Source organism: Odontesthes bonariensis, chromosome 3, assembly GCF_027942865.1.
Source record: "Odontesthes bonariensis isolate fOdoBon6 chromosome 3, fOdoBon6.hap1, whole genome shotgun sequence".
NCBI lineage: Eukaryota > Metazoa > Chordata > Actinopteri > Atheriniformes > Atherinopsidae > Odontesthes > Odontesthes bonariensis.
This window is the reverse complement of record NC_134508.1, coordinates 30815462-30833754: the sequence shown is the minus strand read 5'-3', so window position 1 is coordinate 30833754 and position 18293 is coordinate 30815462. Positions and strand designations below refer to the sequence as shown.

The window sequence follows — 18293 nt, the reverse complement described above, 5'->3', positions numbered from 1 at the left end:
TTTCTTATTAAAAAACGTCACAGCTGGTGGAGCTGAATCAAAAGGTCACTGTATCTTTAATATCTCTGCAAGGAAGATATGTTCCCTGCTTTAAAGAGAAACAGATCACACGGAAGAGCAATTACAGTGCGTTCATCAGTTTCTTTTTCTTGATTAATCCATATTTTACACTATTAGCGGTAAGCTGTCATGAACAAACACTGTAGCTAATACATTTATTCTCTGAAGTCATCTCACAGACTGCAGTGGTCAGACATGGTTACAAAAAGTTGATTTATGTTTCACTCAGGGGTCTCTATAGGGCAGATTCTGCTCCCAGAAACCTCTGCTGAATCGTTACTCTGGTCTCCTTTTAGATTAATGAATCATCGCTAGGTTCAGAGTATAAAAGTAAATACATTTCCTGTTAATTACCAGCAGGGCCTTGGCTGTGTCCCTAAAATCTTATGTGATGTGTTTTGGTAGAAAACTGGCCAAAAGAACCTTAACATTTTAAACTCGATCTGCATGTGAAAATTGCTAACCCATTTAACTGTCAGCATGAAGCATTTGATACTGGAGTCTATCCCAGCAGTCATCGGGCGAGTAGCAGGGTGCACCCTGGACAGGTGGCCAGTCCATCACAGGGCCACACAGAGACAAACGAGACAAACAACCACACACACGCTCACACTCACTCCTAGGGACAATTTTAGAGACACCAATGAACCTAACATGCATGTTTTTGGACAGTGGGAGGAAGCCGGAGTACCCGGAGAGCTATATAGGAAGTTTTATCCTATTTCTGCTAAAATGATAAAAACAAACAATACAAATAAATAAATAAATAAATAAATACAAATAAAAACAGAAGATTTTGTGAACCAATATGATTAAAAAAAATACCAACATTGCATTCAGTTGTCCAAAGCGGCAGACCAACCACCCTGCAGACTAACATTTAAACCCTTATAATCACGCTGCTATTACCAGAACTGAAAATATCAACATTGTTGTTTAACAAACAGCCTGCTCCATTACAAGTAAAAATGTCTTTAAGACTTCACTCCCTCTTGTCCTCAAAGTGGTGGTCACTTTGAAAATGTTGTGCAAAGTTTAAGGGGTTCAAAATCAATATTCTTTGGTCCTTTTCAGATATATGTAATTTTCTATATCTGAAAAGGGCATCATTAAGGGCATCATTAATCATTTTGTCAGAAGTTACTCCTGGCTTGTCAATTAGAATCATAATATTTTGGTTTCTTTAATATTCTTAAAGCAAAAAGGTTTATATCATCTAAAATCACTGATTTATTTAATCTAGGAAATGTCCCTGTGTCAAAAACTATAATTATCTTGAGAAAGCAGTAAATGTCTCCTATCCAACAAGTACAGATTGATATATTGCCTGCAGACTTCCTTCAGACAACCCAAGGTTTCCACAAAGAATCGACTGCCAACAAATGGTCGATTTTATTTAATGTTTTTCAGTAAACTAAATGTGGGCAATGACTTGTCATTTTTCAGCTGTCAGCTGCCCATACTGATGATACATCTGCTCGTAATCCTGTGGCTTCTCCTTGCAGAAGACATTAATCAAGCAGAGAAAAATGATTCAGCTTAAGGTGTGCAACCCCCTTGTTTGGCAGCATATTGTTAGCTCAGGAGACTGAGATTCTGTTTGTCTCTGCCATAGAGGAATGTGGGGGATGTGTTAGGATCACCAGGATCTGTTCATGTGGCCGCAGCCCCTCTGGGTGTTACGGCCATCTGATATAAGCTGTTTGATGCCCAGAAGTCTTCTCCTGTGTGCTGTGAGCATTCAGATTTGTTCCATGATGACACATTGCCATCTAATGGACTTTAGAGAAACTGTAGCACACGTGAGCTGGAGCAAAGGCCAAATAAATGTGCTGCATCTCAGCCTTCACTAACCATGTGTTCCAAGTCAGTGAAAGGCCAGTCTGTCAATACTGATTAACTATACATTTAGGCAAAGCCTTGCCAGCTAAAGTAAGTGGATCGCAGTGGACATTCGTAATTTTCCCCTCTGGCAAAGCTGCTATCTGTTTTTTTATTTTTCATATAAAAATGAAAGGTTTGGAAAAAAAAAAAAAAAAAAGAAAAAAAAAAATCACTATTGCAGTGATGGCATTTAAAACAGTTCAGTACTGAGCACCTTTCTTGCTGCTTCATCACGTATTCCTACTTTCAAGTGATTAAGTGGCACCATGTCATATTCATTAATGAATTGGGGGCATTGGCTAACCTAATAAAACAAAACTATGGGTGGCAGATAGATCTTTTATAACAAGTGGAATACATATGAAAACATTTAAATTAATTTTAGATTCTTGTCTGTATGCAGTAAAAATGGTGCTTGTGAAACTCAGTAATCCACTGCCTTTATTTACAGTTAAAGAACATTCCATATTCAGTACAATAAACATTACGTTATGTTTATGGGATCACGTACATTTAATTTCCTTTTCACAATGAACCAAATGTGGAATATTGTATCCAAACCTCTAAAGGTTTTAAAAAGCCAACAATAAGAAAAAAATGCATCATCAAAACCATAAAAACCATCTGTTGAGTTTATAAAATCATACAGCACATTGTTTTCATAAACTGTCTATGTACATTTTTATCTTTTTTTTTTTTTTTTTTTTTTTAAATACTTTTTTTAAAACTGTGTTCTGATGTACAGGTTGATTTGCCTCAATGTGTAATATTCACTTATATACATGTTGTCATGCTTTGTTTGGCACTTATTTCATGTGTTACAATTGGACCTCTAAATTCTAAAAGAAATTGCACACATGCCCAGGCACGATGGAGTTGGAGGCTTGTTGCAGACATCACACCATGCCCTCAATGGTGTCCAGCTTCTGGGAATGCTCAGCCTCACTGTGCTGCTTTTCCTGCCTCTTCCAGTCCTGCTGGTAATCTTTGATCAAAATAACCACTTCTTTATGTCCAAACTGCAAGGCATCATCGACTGGAATGTTCCCCCACCTGCATGTGATGATGAATTTAGCGAATTAAGGCAGAGAATGTTGAGCGGTGCGCGCTTTCTGTCATTGGTCATAAAGAGATCATTGTATAAATGCAGAACATGGCAAAGACCATAAGATATCACATTCCCAATATATAAATGGAGAAGTAGATGTACTATTGTGCGTCATTATGTGTAAAATTAACCAACATAAATGGATATATAAAAAGCATCACAAAGGAAACAAAACCTTTGATCACTTGTGTAAGGTTAAGATGCAGCGAAAAAAAAAACTGAAGGATTGGAAGATGTTGTCAGATGTGCACATCTAGTCTCACCTGTCCTCTACAAATGGATCAACGTTGCAGGTTTCAGTGAGGAACTTCACCACATCCATGTGACCTGAGAATGAACAGAATATCGTTTTGAATCGGGGCCAAATTAATAAGTAATGGAATGGAACCGCACACAACCTTTTTAAAAAAATCAAATAACCCGAATCTACGAAATCTATTATATATTAATAATCATTATATAATACCGTCATTAACTGTAAGTGGATTGGAAAACACAGATACTTGAAAAAAAAAGCTAAAAATAAAACAAACAAACGTATGATAATATCCTCCAGTCATGATTCAACTCACAGCCAGAATAAGGAGTGCAGAGCTATGCCTTTTTTCATTTAGAAGAAAGCATTTCTTAATCTCATTTTAATCATCTAAACAAATAACTTGCTTGCAAACCTCTTTCGGAGAATTAAATTTATGCTTTAAAACTAAGCTCATAATAGAAGATAAATACTCCACTGTATTAGTCTCGAAAAGGGTTTACGAGGCAACTCATTATTAGTTTGTATAATGTGAACGTCTGTAGTTTAAAATAGAAATTAATAGAGTAAAATCACAAAAAAAAAAAATAAATCAAAGTTGAGGGATATCTCAGTCAATCAGATGAACAGGAAACAGCTTTCCCCCATGGGACAATGAGATGTAAATTAAGTTCAGGGGAGAAAAACAGTTTCCTTTCTTGCCAATGGCTCCACATTTAAAGTGAAGAATTTTGGAGGTGAGATCTGTCACCTCTCTTATCATCGTTCAGCAACACCAAGTTTGCTTGACGTCGTTGTGACAAACTCAGTGAAGCTGATGAACTTGTTAGCTCAGGTGCAGTTTAAGTTTAGAACTGTTGTTTGTCCTGTGTAGTCAAGCAACTACTTAACTAAAAAAAAAAAAAAAAAAAAAACCCTGCTTCTTATCAGCTGGTTACATATTTTACCATTTTAAGTGAATACAACCAAATCATTTAATGTAGAAAATGTCTTTTTCTAGACGCATTTCAAGGACATTTTGTTGTGTCGCTGTGCAGAGGCAGCTTAGAGACAGATGTGATAACTATATGTGATTCCCAGATCAGTACCAACCCTTCTTGGGGCTACTAAATAAACATTTTGTTTTACTGTGGTATCAATCATGTTGAGATTTTGACACCAGAAAATTGGCAAAGACAAATAACTGAGTTCTAACAAATGACTCGAGATATGTAGCCGAGGGTTAAACTAAATACCAGGAACATTAATAGCCAGAACATAAGGAGCTCACCCTCTGCTGCAGCGATATGTAGTGCTGTTCGGGAGTCATAGTCTTTCAGATCCATGTCCATTGATGAAAGGGCAAATCTGCACCATAACAGGATAGTCAGTTCAATGATGCATTTTTTTAAATACATGTGGGTAAAAATGGTTTTGAATCAATCGATTATTGACAAAAATCTTTATGTTTATCAATTGCTAAATGGCTGCAATGTTCAGTACATAGACTAGTCCAAGGGGTAATTGTCTGTGTCTGAGTGACGGTGATTGTTTTTGCTAGTAACAGACTCAGAATGTCATTGTAAGTGGCTCACAAAATTATAGAGAGAGGACAAATATAGTTTTTGTTGTAAGACAACAGTGTTGGTGTATAGCTTACCACTACTTAAAGATCACAAAAATTAACACTGGTCAGTGTTTCTGCATTTAAGAAATGTGGCATAAAATGACGTGCCACACCTTACAAAAGTTGCACAGACTGCTGTAAATGGATAGAAACACTGAGCAAAAAGTTTTTGTCCGGGATGATTACTGCCTAACAAATAGAAGAAAAATAATTATTAAAAAAAATAAAAGAATTAATTAAATTTGGCCAAAATTATTCCTTCACATGATATTGCAGCTCTTTCACTAATGTACTTTAGTGCTTTCAGCATTTCTGTTCCTATTATTCATGTGGATTTTAAAGATGGGAATATAGAGCCCAGCCTCAAAAATACTTAACATTTCCGATAGTGAATACAGCAGCTCGACTATAGAAATTTGACTCATTACAAGGAAAATGAGAAGCAGGAGAAAGACAACAAAGGCAGCTGCTTCTGCTCGACACGTTGGATATGAGAGAAAAGAATATAAATCCTAAAGTTCAAACAAGCTGGAAATCCAAGCACCAGTTAGGCAATTTACTACTCTTAACTATGGTTTGCCGTTCTAAATGATTTATTTATTTATTTTTACCTAAGCCTGGTGTAAACAGCTTAAAGGACATTTTCTATGAAGGACAAAAAACAACTGGGACTTCCTGTACCTTCTCAGGGCTGACACATCTCCACTGTAGGCGGCAAACATCAAGTTGAAAACAGACTTGTTCTGCAAAAACATTAAAGCTAAATATATAACGTATTAATACAGAGGGCAACAAGACATTTAATATGACAAACAAATAACAAGCAACTCACCCTGTCGTCTCCGTACTGCCTGCGGGGGTCCTGCTTCTTTACAAAGTGCCTCAAGTTGTCGTAATTGTGGAAATTGAACTGTGACACAAGTTCCTGAAGATACAGAACATTACAATGTCACAGTGAAGCTGGCCTTTGACTTTTTGGATATTAAAACATCATAAATTCCTTATTTCATCCTCATATCAATTGTGTGAACATTATACTCATTTATGCAAGAATTCCTGAGTTTCACGTTTTATGACATCTAAGTAAGCCCGACTTTGACCACCAATGTCTAATTAATCGATACTGGAGTCAAATTAGTGGAGCATTATGTTTCAGCAACATGTAAACACAACTCAAGGTCAAAGAAAGCTTTCTCTTACAAACTTGTTCCAGTGTTAAGATTTTCAGAAACTCTGAAGCACCGATGTGTAAGCATGGAAAACTACAGGATTTCAGCTTCTGAGGTCAATGACTGAGTTGTTATCTCCTTTGTTTATATGAGGCCAGTCCTTTGACATGGTAGGTGTCACTATGCGCTACAGTTTATACTGTAATCTACCATGAAACACAGACAAAAATAGTGTGGTGCAAGTTGGTTTGGCAAGTTCTTAACAGGGCCTCAAATGAGATTTTGTGTTTTCGTGTAAATACAAGTTTATCAGTCAACTGACAAATTTAAGAGAAATGTATTTTCCTCAGGGTATTCAAGATATATTGTGTTAAAAAAAACAAAACACAGTAGGATAAGAGGAAAGATGCACAGCCAGGCACAGAGGCTTAAAAAGCCTGCGTGGCAGACAACAACCAGCTGAGCCATCGGAATCAGTTGATGCTATAATCACATAGAAAATTCACTTTGAAATATTTTCATAAAGACTTGCCTGACAGAAGTGTATTCCCCGGACACTGTTCCCAACTCTGTCCAGCGGAGGAGACCAACACATCACTCCCATGACGTTGGGGATCACTAGCAGTATTGCACCAGACACCCCGGATTTTGCAGGCAAGCCCACCTGGGAGATGAGAGTAAGAGGGAACATGAGACATTTGTTTTCCACAAATGGGGGAATATTATGTATTGTCAGAGCGGCTTGTTGCATCCTGACTTCACTCACATGAAAAGCCATCTGGCCAGAGAAGTCATACATGCCACACGAGTGCATGAGGCTCAAGGTGTTTCTCACGGCCTCAGCGCTTAAGACACGCTCGCCTGTGATTGGACAGATCCCTCCGTTGGCCAGAGTGGCAGCCATGATACTTCCTGATTCGCAAGTCACCTCAATGGAGCAAAGCTGAGTGCAAAATAGGATCAGTTTAATATTGAACCTACTGAAACAATCAACTGTGGCTGAGTCCATCTCAGGTTTAGAGAATAACAAGATTAGAATATTCAAGTCAAGGCAGTTTACCTGAAAGTAGAAGTCAAGGGCATCAATCATGTCTGCTCTGGGAGGAAAACACTAGTGAATAAAATTAGATTATTAGCCAATTATTAGCTTTAGGTTGTTAATGTATGTGGCTGATTCATCTGTAAACCAGATTGAAAATAAAAACCTAATCTTTGAGATTAGTTGTGTTTTCTATGACAGCTTTGGATAATGGACTACTGCATAGACAAAACAAGACACAGGAGTTTATTTGTTCTTTTCCACATTACACATCACAACACACCTTAATGCGTTTGTAAGGACTTGTAAGGAGACAGAGATGGTTATGTCAGCAACAAACTGTACCTCAAACATGCTGCAACAGAAAATAAAATTTCCTAATGTGCTGTAACTGACCTTCTTCTCTTTCATGTAGTATCCAATGGCAAAATTTCTGTCCCCTGTTTCTTTTTCTGACTGAAACCTGAGAAAACAAAAGAAGAGGAGGTCAATACTAAAGCATCAATAATGCAATGAGGCAGTTAACATGTAGTTTGACAATCAGGTCACTCTGGCAGCTTAGTCATACTAAAAAGGTAAAACACGTTTAAATTAATTGTACAGTACACTCACGTTGCATTGCTGAATGCCACATATTCTTGGCCGGCCATCTTTTTCACAAACTCCATAACCTGGGAACCAAAACATCAAAATGTCTGTGTACTGTAGCGCATCTCTGACCACTACGAAAATAACTCTGCATTTTTATGCCTACTGTTTTAACGGAACAAAATCTGAGGCACAGTACTTACATAGTCAAACTTTTCTGCCTTATTAGAATGAGGCTGAAAACAGAGAAAGAGGCGCCTGTATGAAAATATGTTGATTATAATTGTCATGTTCAGTTAGTTCCCTCATTTATGTTTTACTACCAATTACACAGTGTGACAAAGCTCGTGAATATGTTACTGATTGCATAATTTAGTATCTTGGAGTCAACTGGTACAAGTGGAGGAAAGATGGGCAGTGATCATAAGCCAAAGAGCTTAGCTGGAGTTCAGGCAATATTTTACCGTTTATTTTTCTGTTTCAATTCTAAGACAAACCACATATTTTACAAAGGACAACACTCATATTCAGCTCAGTAACAGTAAATACTTCATATGTATTGACTAAGACTTAAGGATATAGTTCTTTTTTTGCTGTTGAGTTTTTCAGACGTCTCTTAAATACATTAAAGCAAAATTAACTCAATGGCTCTAGTGTAAAGTTTGTCACTGTTACACTCATGTGTGAGTCCAAGGTTCCCATTACAGTATGTAAACATTTGTCCATCATCGACTTTAGCTAGAAAGACAGGAGTTAATTTGTTGTGCTGACTCAACTATCTGAGCTCATGTCCATGTGTTTACCTTGATAAGAGAGCTGATTAGGATTGCTCCAGCATTCACCATGGGGTTGTGGGGCTTATCTAGAAGAAAGTGCAATAAGATAAGGGGGAAAGTTAAAGAGGAGTTATTGGCTAAATAGTTGCTTTGTACAAGGGTCCTTGGAAACGTAAATCAATCAACAAATTTACTGTGGATGAATGTTTACAGCATGATATCAGACAGCATACAGTATGACCAAAAGAGAAAATAATTCAGCCACAAACAGATATAAATAAGCACGATACTGTAAGCCCTTTTCAAATCTCTTGAAATTTAAGGAAAAGAAGGCTGAAATTATGATTTTGTTACCATTACTTGATAAGGAAAAAGTTTAGCTGATCGTGGTGATGAGTCCTTACACACCTTCATCATCAAGTGAGAGTACGTTGAACTTGAGTCCGCTGGGCTCCATGCCAACATAGGTGTGAACTTTCTCTGTTCCAGCCTCATGGACAGCAACGGCATATTGCAGGGGCTTCACACATGACTGCAAGCAGAATGGCTGCTTGGTGTCACCTACAGAGTGTCTGAAGAGAGAAGGCAGAGAAGGGCCTTTAAATAATCGGTTTCAGCAGAGAAAGAGGAAACACTGCATTTGACTTGCCTTCCTAAATCTGTTGCAAATGTAGGGCTATGGGACAAAGGACCAAACGACTAATTACTTCCATTCATCTATCCATTCTCTATACCTGCTTAATCAAATTCAAGGTTGCAGAGGGCTGGAGCTTATCCCAGCTGCTATTGGACGAGAGGTGGGGTGCACCCTGGACAGGTCGCCAGTCCATCACATGGCCACACAAGAGACAAACCAGACAAACAACCATACACGCTCACTCTCCGAGGGACAATTTACAGTCACCACTTTAGAACTGACCTAACATGAATGTCTTTGGACAGTCGGAGGAAGCCAGAGTACCTGGAGAGAAGCTACGCATACATGGGAGAACACGCAAACTCCACACAGAAAGGTACCGGCTGAGATTCGAACCAGGAACTGTTCATGAAAATATCATGAAGTTATACTATGAGAAAAGCAGTACCATGTGTGAGAATGGTTTACGATGTTGCAGGGTCAAGGGACACTGTGTGCTGGAGAAGGCCTCCTATCTATCTTATTTCAGCTTCTGTTTGAACCATGATTTACTGAACGAAGAAGACTTAGACAATGAATTACTTTGTTCTCATCCAACTTGGAAAGTGATAGGAGGGTACAACAGGAATGTCTCGTGACCTTAGGTGGCTCATGCTTCGACCGTGTGTGGCTGATGCTTTTGTAGTAGAAAGCATAAATAGCAAAAGTCCCATTTTAGAACTCAGACAACCCTGTGTCAGCTTTGTGATATGTTGTGCAGACTTGTCTCCTTGCTGCAAGATTAAACCTTTGTGTTAACTGACTCCAGCGACTCTGAGCCTCACTGAGAGAATTTTCTTAACGGGAACCCTCTAGCTGTTGCATGGTGTTGTGCAAAATAGGGCAGTCGACTGTTCTTGAGCAATTGATTGGATCACACAGTCTTAAAAAAAGACACCATCCACCATTTATTGTATTTTGCAATAAAATTTGATTGAAATTCCTAATGTTAGATGGGAAATGGGAAATACAACTCCAAAGCTCAAAATCAGCAACTTAAAGCTGCAGTCTGCAACTCCTTTTCAAGCATAATGCCTGGAACTGTCCGGGGATTCTGAAAGTAGTACATTAAATACCCCAATACAAAAAAAAATGAGTTCTCTAGGTCCCCTATATGTCCCGCAAGGTCCCTCCAAAGCCAGCAGGTTTGTTTACAAAATTGCAGACCGGACCGGTAAAAGGTAACCAATCAGGTTACGAGCTGGGCTCTGCTGCCTGTCAATCACCGATTGTGCACGCGCGATACAAGGTAGGCTCGTCCCCACGCTTATTTATCTAGACTATTGAACTTCATTACGGGCTAGTCTACTTACTGTGTCTTCCATGATCGCAAATGACAGGTGAGTTGATGAATGAGGAGTCGTGTACGCGCATCTGGCGTGCACGTAGACGTGCACGAGTTCTCATGTGTTTTGATGGGGCGGGACAGGAAGTTGAATAACTTTTTATTTTTTGGTTAAAAAATAAGCATTTCTTGCATTTTGCGACTACGGAGGTCACCGTTTTCAACTTCAAGCGTTCTGATAGATCATGTAAACTCTTAAAATGCCAAAAATTAGGACTTTACGTATGACAACAACAAATCCTGCAGAGTGCAGCTTTAATAGCCAAGTGCAAAAGTGTATTTGTATTTAGCATCCCATTATCTATCGCCAGGGGGAGGCATAACTTGTCTCATACATACCACTTTCTTAGGTCCAGTCATTTACTCAAATGGCTTCTCATATCACTGCTTTGCAGACAAAACTGTACCTTTCATTCCCAACAGATGACCTCATAGTCTCAGCACAATGGATCATGGCCATGAATGCTACCTTCAGTAAAAACGTTCCAAAGGCACATAATTTATCACCCTCGCCAAAATACCTATAAAACACAACATCCTCTATATTCCTGATCAAGGCTGTGAGAGACCTGGATATCACGGGATGTTGTGTTGTGTCTATCTCTCTACTTCACAAAATAAGAAAGATCAAGCTAAATCTGACTCAGTATGCCGTCCAACTTTTGTTAAAGACCATGTACATTCCTCGCCTTGACTACTGCAATGCTCTGACAGCAGGTCTCCTGGGATGCACAACAGAAACCTTTGAAGGTGGTCAACAACACGGCAGCGACTCGACTGTTCGATCAAAAAGAGTAACTTCTAGGTCTGCACCGAACTATAGAAACTCAAGCATAAAGGCATATGCTCACTGACCACTGTGCTCATCTCAAGAACATTGTCCGTTAAATCTCTAAGCAAAAGGAAGTCTGTGGTTCCACGATGGTAGAATGAGCTACCAAATACAATCAGAGCAGATTCTCTTTAAAACTCATCTTTTCTGACACAACACCTCTCTTAACACCTATAACACACTTAACTTTTCACTTCTTTAAAGCTGCAGTCTGCAACTCTTTTTCAAGCATAATGCCTGGAACTGTCCGGGGATTCTGAAAGTAGTACATTAAATACCCCAATACAAAAAAAAAAAAGAGTTCTCTAGGTTCCCTATATGTCCCGCTAGGTCCCTCCAAAGCCAGCAGGTTTGTTTACAAAATTGCAGACCGGACCGGTAAAAGGTAACCAATCAGGTTTACGAGCTGGGCTCTGCTGCCTGTCAATCACCGATTGTGCACGCGCGATACAAGGTAGGCTCGTCCCCACGCTTATTTATCTGGACTATTGAACTTCATTACGGGCTTGTCTACTTACTGTGTCTTCCATGATCGCAAATGACAGGTGAGTTGATGAATGAGGAGTCGTGTAGGCGCATCTGGCGTGCACGTAGACGTGCACGAGTTCTCATGTGTTTTGAAGGGGCGGGACAGGAAGTTGAATAACTTTTTATTTTTCGGTTAAAAAATAAGCATTTCTTGCATTTTGCGACTACGGAGGTCACCGTTTTCAACTTCAAGCGTTCTGATAGATCATGTAAACTCTTAAAATGCCAAAAAGTAGGACTTTACGTATGACAACAACAAATCTTGCAGACTGCAGCTTTAAATGTTCTACTCATACCACATCCTTTCAAATAGATTCAATGTGCTTTCATCAAGTTTTCTTATTGTACGGAAGATTTTTGTAAAAGTACATTTTAAATGTAAATGTCAATCATACCTCTGGCCATCAACTGTGCACAAAGAAACACCCCATAGCTCTGGGCTAAACTTGGCCAGCTGGGGGATGTAGTTTGCAACCTGTAGCCACAATTCACAAGAGAAACAAAAAGAGTGTCACAATCAAAGACAGAGAAGCTTGAGGGATATTTTTCACAAACAGGCTTAATGAGGTGAGGAATCCTCATTTCATGCAAGCCCATTTATGAGTAAATTGGAAATTAAAAGGGAATGCCATAGCGTATGCAGTGAGGTGCATGAAAATTGAGGGTAATTTAAAGGAAGCCTTATCCCTATATATTGAGAGTTAGGGACCACATACAAAAGTCACATTATGTGAAATACTGTTAAAAATCATTACCCTAAAACATCATGTGAAGATACAATGAAAGAAAAACTAAAGGATTACCTTCCCATCTTTTTGGTTTTGCACAGCTTTGTAGATTTCATCTATTTTTTGCACAAACACATCAAACTCTGGGATGATAAATTTCTTTCTGAAGGCCTGGATCAGCAGGACAATGTTGCCACTGACGCACCTGTAAGAAAAACACCGTGACGTGGGTGACTCCGGGCACATAGTGAAAATGAAGTGCTTTCATTGTGTGTATGTTTTCGTATGCTGCCTTGTGTCAGTGTGTCACAGCAGCTGCCAGCAATCAGTGTGAGTTAATTTAACAGAAATGTCCCGACACATGCCATTTAACATCGACTTTCACATCTCCAGACATTAGACAATTAATCTAAAGAAAGTCCTGACTTGAATGCCTAATGACTTGTCTTGTCAAACAAAATACCAGTGAGCAGGGATTGTTGTAAATACACAGTAAGTATTCCTAAATATATCATTATTATACTTTATTTTAAAATATGAATATGAACTTGACTGCAGATCATATACTAAAAGACACCGTGTGAGGGAAACGTGCAGTCAACACCATCATTTTCATCTGCTGACTGCAGTGCACAAATAAAAGCTTCCAAATTAGGATTTGAACTGTCAGCGTTTCATATGAAACAACTTGTCAGGCTGGTAAGCAATTATCAATGAATTATTATCAGTCTGCTAAAGCTTTTTCATGAAACCAGACTTTAATCCTGATTTTCCCGTCTCAGAAATTTGTTGGAGGTCGCAGACAAATCAACGGTCCAATGGGTGCTCATTAATTGCCATGTGAGAGGCTCGCAGAGACATCCTAATCCCCAATACAATATGTAGCATAACTGATAGTTTGGAAATGACAGAGCTCAACCTGGAAAAAAATAATAACAAATAAACACAACGATGGAAAGCATTGCGAAGACATAATCTTTTTAGGAATATAATCAAGTTGAAGGTAGCTGGGAATGAAACAAGGGGGGCAAGGGGCAGAGGTGAAAGCCGTGGTTCAGCCGTGGTTTTTGTATTTCTCTGGCCCAGAATATTAAAAGAGGCAAAAGCGTAATTACATCTGAACCAATTCAAAGCAACAGTAGAGAATAGAGAGCAGGCTGGTCCACTTCAGAGAGACTGGGCCAAAGAGTAGAACAGTAGAGAAGTTTATGAACCTTAAAACTACGTGCTTCAGACTCATTTTGAAGTACACTGATCTTTGTCATCCACAATCCAGGGCCTGAAACTGCCCTGGAGCACCAAGTGGCTGAAATACCACACTTCACAACTCTGCCAGCTTCCAGCCTTGCACCACACCATTTTGCTTTATGATCGCTCAGCATTCTTGTGGGCTTTTGATGGCATCTTAGTGGCCTCTCTGATATTACTATAAATTTATGTGCAAGACTGTACATGTGTAGGGCTCACATTGGTGTTTGTTTTCACGAAAGTGGTGTCACTAATACTAGTAAATCTAATGAGCAGAGATTAGTTTTTAGCAGTTTAATCAATACCCAGAGAGAGAGGTAAGGGATTTAAAATGACGTAGCCACTTTACAGCCATATGAAATTAGATAAAAACAAACCACAAACCAAAGCCTCCATAAACATAGGACCAAATCAACAAAGTTCTGACCAAGACTCAACTAACATTTATGAAAGCGTTATACATGATTAAAATAAATGTATGCTGTTTTACAGTTCTGACTTCCTCGATGGCAAATGACAATGGGAGAGACTGAGGGACAAGCAATTATGGGACACATCACCTCCAACGAACCCTGTATTAAAATGGATTGTTGTCAGAAGGTCGGACTAAAAATAGCTGCTCTAATGCCTGCACCAGCAAGTGTCATGCGTGGTGATGACGGATAACAGAATCCCATTAGTGTTGTGATCCGAGTCCAATCTAAATCACAGCACAGAAGAAAACTTCCACAAAGAAACATATTAAGACTAAAATGCCCCATTCCCTGTCAACAACAACACTAAATTAAAAACTCCTCACTGTGTGTTACTTCCTACGTTTCATGTGATGATCAGCTGAGCTCAAGAAGCACAAGGAAAAAAATCTGCACCACATCAGTATCTGTGATAAAGATTTCCTTTTACCTCAAAAAACATTCCACCTCTTGGACTGTAGGTACAGCATGCTATCCTTGAGAAAAACACCATAAAATACTTGAAAGAGAATAAAGACCAAAGGGAGCTGTGTTATCTCTCCAGTGGCAAAGCAGCTGCCTGTGGACTGAGAGGTGACTTCCCAGCACATGCAGAAGTGAAGTCTGGAAATACTGAGAGCAAATCCCCTCCCAATACAATAAACTGAGCTACTTTTGATTTGTGCTGACCCAGCCTGAAGTAAGCCTGTAAAAGCAATATTAAGCATATTTCTAAATATCATCATATTGATGGAGGCAGCTGTGGCCTCAGATAAGAGTGCAGGCAGTTCATCTGATACCTGATTTCTGTCCTCATGAGAGAGAGGCAAATTTTGTTAAGAGCTTTGTCCATTAAGGTAGAAAAGTGCTTCTTAAGTACAGGCCATTTCATCAGAAAGACCATAGATCGTTTGTGAGCTGATTCTTCCTTTTAGCACTGTGAGCATGATTCAGTAAAAGATCAAACTCTTACTTAAAGGGACACTATGTAATATATTAAGTCATTTATTAGCTCAAATCAACATATTCATTCATAAATTAGTCCTCATTGGTGTAAAATGATCTGTCAAAAATCTCAATTATCCTCCTGAGTGAAGAATAACTTGTCTGTATCTACATAGAGCGGGCAAGCTCTATGGAGGCTGCCATGTCCTTCCGGTCTATGAAAAACGACGAAGTGCCGAGAGGGACTTAAAGCACTTCGAATTGCGTTTTCCCCAACGCCAGGCCTGCAAGCGGAAATGACGTCATTTTGACTTCACGTTTAGACGGTGGTAAATGATGCTCTTATGAATGCCATGAAGTAGTAATATTATTTTTTAACCTCTTACTACACCCAGCGGGGTTGGGGGTGTGGGGGAATGGTAATATATATACATATATGTGTCTAACACCGTAAGAATGCTCAGCCTAAACAGCATGGTCTGCTAGGTTGGGTAGCTAAGGAGCTAACTCCTAGCAAAATAATGTGTATACATCACTTCAACCTGGTCCCGTTAAAGCAGATGACCTAGCGTCATTTCCACCATGACATCCAGCCAAATACCCCATCAGAAGCATCTTTAGCAATGGTCAACACTGGTCAAGATAGGGCTATCCACCGAATGGCTTATTACTGGCGCTAATGGTAAATAGATTTTATCTCGTAAATTATCCCACTAATAATGCATTGATTGTTACCAAACTTCTGCCGTAGTACACATAGGCTCTTAACTCACAAAACGAGGCAGTAGAAAGTTTGTAAGTTTACCGGGAGTTTACTTAAAAGAACACTTTCCAGACAGCAACAGTGCTGCTAACGCTACCGCTGCTAACGCTAACGCTGCATCGACGTCACTTCCGGTAACTCCCGGAATATGACTAATTGCATTGTTTGCACACCAAAGGCTATGTCAACTTCTGTTATCTGACATGTTATCTGTCATCTGTATTTATAGTGTTATTGTATGTGTGTTATGTAATCCTTTGTACTGTGTGTCTTGATGTATTTTTGTTTGTATGGACCTTGAGTCTGAAGCTATAGCTTCTTTAATCTTGACACATGCCGCCTGCCGTAGTTCAAGAAGTTGCAACGCACATTTGAAAACGCGAGGCGCTAGAGAGCAAATTCATTCGACTTTGCAAAATAAAATTGCACCTCTAGATGGGGGAAGAAATTACATAGTGTCCCTTTAAAGCTACGGTGACAGCTACATGTGTAGGTGATCAGCGTTAGCTGTTTATCTTTACCAGAAATGGATGAACCAATATAATGCAGTGGGGTGAGCTACAGCCAATCGGACTTGAATCAAATGAATCAAAGTAAAACAATCTACGAATAACAATTACAATACCAATAATACACAGCAGAGTGCCAGTGAGCTTGCATGTATAATATCAAGACCCTATAACTGATGCAGTCAAATAGAATTCAACCAATATTAATTTCTATTTTAACTCGTGCTTTTCATGTCAAAATGCTCTTAATGAAAAAGGCATATTATTTCTTTATGTCACAATTCATTCCAGCGGCAGTAAATAAGACTAGTGAGGACATTCCTTTCTAATCCATCTAAATTTCCCCTCTGTTTGAAAGGTGAAATACAACTGCTCTGAGTTGAGAAACAACTTGACCATGTCTCTAGAGATGCAGCTGTCTCACTTGTGGAAAAGGTCTCTGTCCATCGTCACCTCACCATCAGATTCCCCCACAGCCTGTCGCAACTTCTCCATGCACTCCCTCAGACGAGGGTCCGAGGGCTGAAGGCCGGTTTTTTTCAGGGCCTACAAAAATGAAATTAGGGTCAACCTTCCAGTCTTTACACAGTGTGAAACACAATATAGTTACAGAGCATATGGAGTCACGGGCAGCCAACCGAATACACAGATAATCTATGCTTACCGCAGTAAAGTATGAGATGGGTACTCGCTCTTTTCCTTCTGTGATGGTGTAGAAAAGCATGTTCTCCACTCCAAAACTGGGGGACTCGGAGTGCATGCTCCTGGTGAAGTAAAGAATACAGGTTTAAGAAAAAAATCATTCTTGGATTCATTTAGAATGCTTGAGTGAAAGTTCATACAAGTAAAAATGACTTGAAAAAAGTTATATTAAGAAATGTGGAGCTTAGCATGTGTGGTTTTTATTTTTAGGACCAATGCTTCTTCGACAGGTGGCACCTCCTGAATGTGAACAGGACCCCATGTAAACTCTCAAGTTCCTCTGAAAACCAAAGGGTTGTCGTCTCCTTTAATAGGTGACACCTGCTGCTGACTTAAACAAGCTGATTACAACTTCTGGGACTTTTGAGCCACATTGGATTGCCATTTATTTGACCCTTTTACCTAAAATAAATCATGTCTGAAACCTTGGCGACAGTGGAGTGAATCAACGCCAGCGGAAAGGTGTCAACTCATCACACAGACGCACTTACATTTTGAGATGGAAATGATCCGGATGAGTGGGCGGTGGTCGCTTGAACGCGTTTGTTGACTTTGTCCTCCAACAACATGCCGAATTAATGAGAAATTCGTTCCTTGTCGCATCTGGACTTTTGGCAAAAACTTGTACGACGTTTGACAAACGCAGCGCTCTAAGGCAGTGCATGACTGCAACAGTCTACAGCAACCAACCCTCGCCGATAACTTGTTTGTGAGACGGAACACAACGGGTTAAGATTGGCTGGTAAACTGGACGCCAGGTGCTTGCGCAGCGTCGCTGTCATTCTGACTTTTTCCAAGTTTAGAGGTGTCGAAGTTTTTGCCGCTTTCACGTGCTGTCGGAAACGCTACACCGCATGTGTCGCCTTGATCAGGTTTCTCGTTTAAAACTGGTATTTGCAACGCGTTGAACACTTTTAGAAAAGTCAAAACAATATATAATAAAAACAAAGTAATGACATCGAGAAAAAAAAGGGAAAAGTCATTTAAAGTGGGTTTCCATTTTTTCGAAGAGCAGTTGAATGCCACAGACACCGCCCCAGTGTGGCGTCTGTCACATGATTGACAGATACAATCACCAA

The 18293-nt window shown here is 39.4% G+C and overlaps 1 protein-coding gene across 1 annotated transcript; it reads right to left on the bottom strand.

Moving 5' to 3' along the window:
• Positions 1-2359: 2359 nt before the first annotated feature.
• On the bottom strand, positions 2360-17995 carry gls2b (glutaminase 2b (liver, mitochondrial)). The gene is made up of 18 exons (XM_075461536.1): positions 17706-17995; positions 17177-17276; positions 16937-17058; positions 12671-12800; positions 12263-12342; positions 8895-9058; positions 8514-8572; positions 7914-7946; positions 7735-7793; positions 7519-7585; positions 7144-7194; positions 6850-7026; positions 6616-6747; positions 5747-5839; positions 5596-5657; positions 4579-4655; positions 3316-3379; positions 2360-2997 (listed from the first exon to the last, which is right to left on the bottom strand). The coding sequence occupies exons 1-18, from the start codon at positions 17876-17878 to the stop codon at positions 2841-2843; spliced, it is 1800 nt and encodes a 599-aa protein (XP_075317651.1). The 5' UTR covers positions 17879-17995; the 3' UTR covers positions 2360-2840.
• Between the last annotated feature and the right edge of the window lie 298 nt (positions 17996-18293).